This window comes from Frankliniella occidentalis, unplaced genomic scaffold (assembly GCF_000697945.3).
Source record: "Frankliniella occidentalis isolate FOCC.00 unplaced genomic scaffold, Focc_3.1 Scaffold54, whole genome shotgun sequence".
Taxonomy (NCBI): Eukaryota; Metazoa; Arthropoda; class Insecta; order Thysanoptera; family Thripidae; genus Frankliniella; species Frankliniella occidentalis.
The window spans coordinates 92,661-97,049 of record NW_026267184.1 but is presented as its reverse complement, the minus strand read 5'-3'; the positions used below and the strand labels follow the sequence as shown (position 1 = coordinate 97,049).

Here is a 4,389-nt window from a genome sequence, read left to right as displayed (position 1 = left end):
AAAATTTATTCTCAAATGATAACAATAACATAACATTTCCATATATATTTCCAGCTATTAACAACTTGCACAAAATACCTTTAAAATGCAATGTTATCACTGTAGAAAAATCAAAATTCAAATCAGTAATTGTCACTGCTAAACGGAACTGGATCGACCTACCATACAATGCATTACACAGATTTACAAAAGAGGATTGACAGGACTAAGAATAGACCACCAACCTCACACCTTGAAATTTTGCTTTAGAGCGACTGAACCTATTTCGGATCAGATTTTCGTTTTTCCTCGCTGTGCCGCAACACGCGAGTCGACTGGAGGTAATGATAGTCGACTTCTTCCATTACAATTCGCAATTTTTTGAGGGTTGTAGCTGCACCCGTTTCGGAGATATAAGAGTTGGCCGAACGACGTGTTTATGATCCGAAATAGGACTTCACTGATGATCTGACAGAGGGACGCAAGTCCACAAGTTGGGGAAAATTAGTTATTGCTTTTTAGAACCTATACTGTATGATACACACACCAGTCAAGACGGTTTCAGATTACATGCCATAGTTAGCACTGTACAGCAATGTACAAAAGGACGGAAGTCCAAGCGTTTTCTGAAACTAAGGCGCAAGTCCATCATTTTCAGGACCAAAGGACGCAAGTCCACGCAAGTCCATATGTTTTCAGAAAACGGGGCACAAGTCCACCCAGTTTCACAAAAGATTGGACTTAGGCCATCAAATGCCAATAAACACAATGACACCATAAGAAAATGAAAATGAAAGGGTTTTAACAATCCCAGCTAGAATGTTATTCATCTAGACCTTATTTCCTTCACTTTTTGAACTTGTCTGACCACATTGAAAATAATTCTTTTACATTTCAGAATTTGACCAAAATCAATTCTTAATTCTAAAAATTTACTAAAACGGTAAGCAAGGCTATGAAAAATTCCAAAGAAAGTAAGAAACGCAAGAGAGACTCTTCATCTGAATAGGGTTTTGCACTCTTAAACGTCCAAGGATAATTTTTGTAACTAGCACCGAACCTCTGCGTGCATAACTTGCTCAGATACAATATTGTAACTACCAACACACATTTAGTGACTAGCAAGTCACAATATTGTATCTGAATTCAGTTATGCACGCAGAAGTCCGGTGCTAGTTACAAAAATTGTCCTTGACATTTAGAGTGTGGTCTAGAGCGGAAGTAGAAGAACTAAAACGGAAGATGGAAAGGCGCCCGCACTCCTCTCCGCCTGCCCTATACTTCTTCCCGGGCGCTCCACTCCGCCCAGTGGAGGAGAGGGGGACAGCCCGGGCGCCTTTCCACCTTCCGCTTTTGTTATTCTACTTCCGCTCAGCGCACAAGAGGCAAATAAGTGGCAAAGTGTATATTAAGTGGTATTCAGATGGCAGGGTGTAATTGTGTTTATTGGCATTTGATGGCCCAAGCCCAATCATTTCTGAAACTTGGTGCACAGTTAAAGTCTTACGAAGCAAAATGCCAAATGCTTCGTACCTACGAAGGATTTTCTCCTTACGAAGCGTCCAAATCCTTCGTATTACAAAGGATTTGGCATTTTTCTTCGTAAGAAGTCCACAGTGTGGACTTGGGCCCCGCTTTCAGAAAACATATGGACTTGCATGGACTTACGTCTTTTGGTCCTGAAAATGATGGACTTGCGCCCTTTGTTCTGAAAAACATTGATGTCACATAGGGTGTAAGTCCGTCTTTCTCCCTATATATTACCAGCACCAAAAATCTGCTATTATGAGTCAAAATGCATCAGAATAAGGAGTTTATTTATGTATTCATATAACAAATATCTAGAGTGCCCAAAAATTCTGGAAGTTTTTTCCTCGTCTTGGAAAATTAAGAGTGATGGACTTACGTCCCTCTGTCAGATCATCAGTGACTTGTGAACCTAATTCGGATCAGCAGCGAAAATACTGGCACAGTCAAATCGTCAATAGACCCATTAAAAATCATTCGATACCATAAAAGGCTACTTTGAGTACCCTAAAATAATGTTTTCACTTAGGTTCGACACATGGAAAGTGTTATCATGTTCATATTTCAGTTTTAAAAAATGTCAATTTTTCAAGATTCTCCCACACTGCAAAAAAGTAAAGTCTGATACGGAACGATCTACAGCGTTACTGTAGATGCCGCTCTGAGCCACTGCACCTAGGGTACAGAACGCGGAGTACAGTGTTGCTGTAGCACCGGAAAGCCCAGGTTTTACATGGTACAGTGTACGAAGACGGTTCCACTGTAGACAGTTTTGTTCGCTTTTGCCTGTACAGTGGTCCTGAACATAGCTCCCTGTACCAAATTTTAACCATTAAAACTACAGCGATGCTGTTATTCGAATAACAGACATTTCTGGAAAATGAATTAGCCGCATTACCTGTTAAATTTTTTTGCAGTGCAACCCTTAAAACATACTTCTTTTAGATCATACTCATCCTGTACTCCACTCTCCGCACCCAGCTTATTGTTCGCGATTTAAAAGACGGAAGGTCCGTTCTTTCAGCAAAACAATTAAGGCACCCAAATTTTAGTTCTGCATTGAAACTACAGACAGTTAATCCGAATTAGGGGCTGATCCGGAACCGGTTCAGTAGCTCTAGTACTATTGAACTGCATTCCTTAACTATCTACTGCATTCCAGGCCAAATGGGAAGGGGTGAAAATTGTGCACGGGAAGCCGAGGCACTCTCAATCGCAGGGCTCGGTGGAACGCGCTAGTCAAGGTGTTCAAGATATGCTGACTGCATGGATGATGCAGGACCGGTCCACCAAGTGGTCTCAGGGTCTGCGATTCATCCAGTGCGCGAAGAACCGTGCCATTCATAAGGGCACTCCGGATCTCCCCCTATGAGGCGATGTTCGGGAGCCCAATGAAAGTGGGCCTTCGCTCCAAGTTCCCATCTGGAGCAGTGGATGATCTGCAGACTGAAGAGGAGCTGCAGGACTTCCTAAGGGTAATGCACTTTGGCAACGCAGATTCGCCAATGACGGTAAGTAAACATCAGTTACTTACCTTAGAAATTATCCGGACCTGGACTTTGAACTTCAAACCTGTACTTACTGTTCAGCAGGCCAGCTAAGACGAAGCGGCAGGAGGAGCGTCGCAGCCCTCCCCGATGACTCCACGGCGAGGTGCCCCAGTCCACCTGCTCACCGGCTCACCACCTGTCCAGCCCGGCACATGAACTACTCCTGCCCCAGTACTCCAGTCGGCACCGCGCTCCATCCTCAAAACACCTCTTCGCCAGTCCACGTCAGCCCTGCAGACCACTCCTGATGGCCTGCAGCACCCCAAGTCCCCCCAGCAGCTCACAACGGGGATTTGGCTGTTTCGCCGTTCTCTTGCAACCAGTGTGGAGAGACCTGCAGCGCGCATGAAGGATGCAGCGAGTGCGGCACGGGGCTGCACCCGCACTGTCCGAGGGGTGGAAAGTGTGGCAATTGCTCACGGGCTGCTGCTGTGCTGGAGGTGAGGTCGACAGCGAGGAAGGATCTTCAGGAGCAGGCGCAGACCATGCAGAAGATTTCGGACGTCAAGCTTCCTCCCGCGTCCGTCGGGGATACAACCACTGTGTACGTTCCTAAGGCGGACAGAGGTCGAGGGGACCCCAGAAATGTGGTTGCGGTTGTTCTCGAGGCCACGGAGGACGGTTTCTACAAACTTGGAAACAACGACGGCGTACCTGCTTCCATGTATGCTAGAAACCATTTCGACGTGTTTAAAGAGAAGTTCGTTTCCACCGAGGTGGTCCCAGAGTCTGAGCACACATTTAGAACCGCGGCTACAAAGGGCTCTATCCTCGGCGGGCAAGGGTTTCACAAGCAGGCCCGCCCTTCAGCCAAACGGAGTTGCCAGCTCGACTTCGCTGCGCCGACAACTCCGTAAAGCAGGGGCTGGGCCCGCTTGGCCTGCAGGCGGCGATGGTCAAGCCTGCGGCCCGACCATTTTAGTCTCGCAATTCACTGAAGAACATAATCAAAGAAATAATGTGACCGGTAAATCAGTTTCCATATTTAAGTAAACTAAGGCTTACGGCGTGGGGCCTGCCATAGAATTTGCTCTTTGGACATGACAAAAGACTGTAACGGGGCAACACCGTGACTACACCCCACCCTTATGCTTTGCTTAAGAATTTAAAAAAAAGAACCCGCGCAGATTGTAGATTGAATATTGTTTGTCAAACAGTCTTAAAACTTGTTTTTTTTGCAATTGTTTTCAATTCAAAACCATGGTTACGATAGTTTATTTTCTATTGTTAACTGCTTTTGTTATAAGATCCAAAACATCGTCTAGATAAAATAAATACAGAGAATGACCATATAACCCCCGTTGCAGGTTGCAGGGCGGCTGGTAGCAGCGTT

General features: G+C 45.4%; 1 protein-coding gene across 1 annotated transcript; it reads left to right on the top strand.

The window, feature by feature from the left end:
- Positions 1 to 2,689: 2,689 nt before the first annotated feature.
- Positions 2,690 to 3,913, top strand: LOC113211782 (uncharacterized). The gene is made up of 2 exons (XM_026430258.2): positions 2,690 to 3,017; positions 3,380 to 3,913. Exons 1-2 carry the CDS (start codon positions 2,883 to 2,885, stop codon positions 3,911 to 3,913), a joined length of 669 nt encoding a protein of 222 aa, XP_026286043.1. The 5' UTR covers positions 2,690 to 2,882.
- The last annotated feature ends 476 nt before the right edge of the window (positions 3,914 to 4,389 follow it).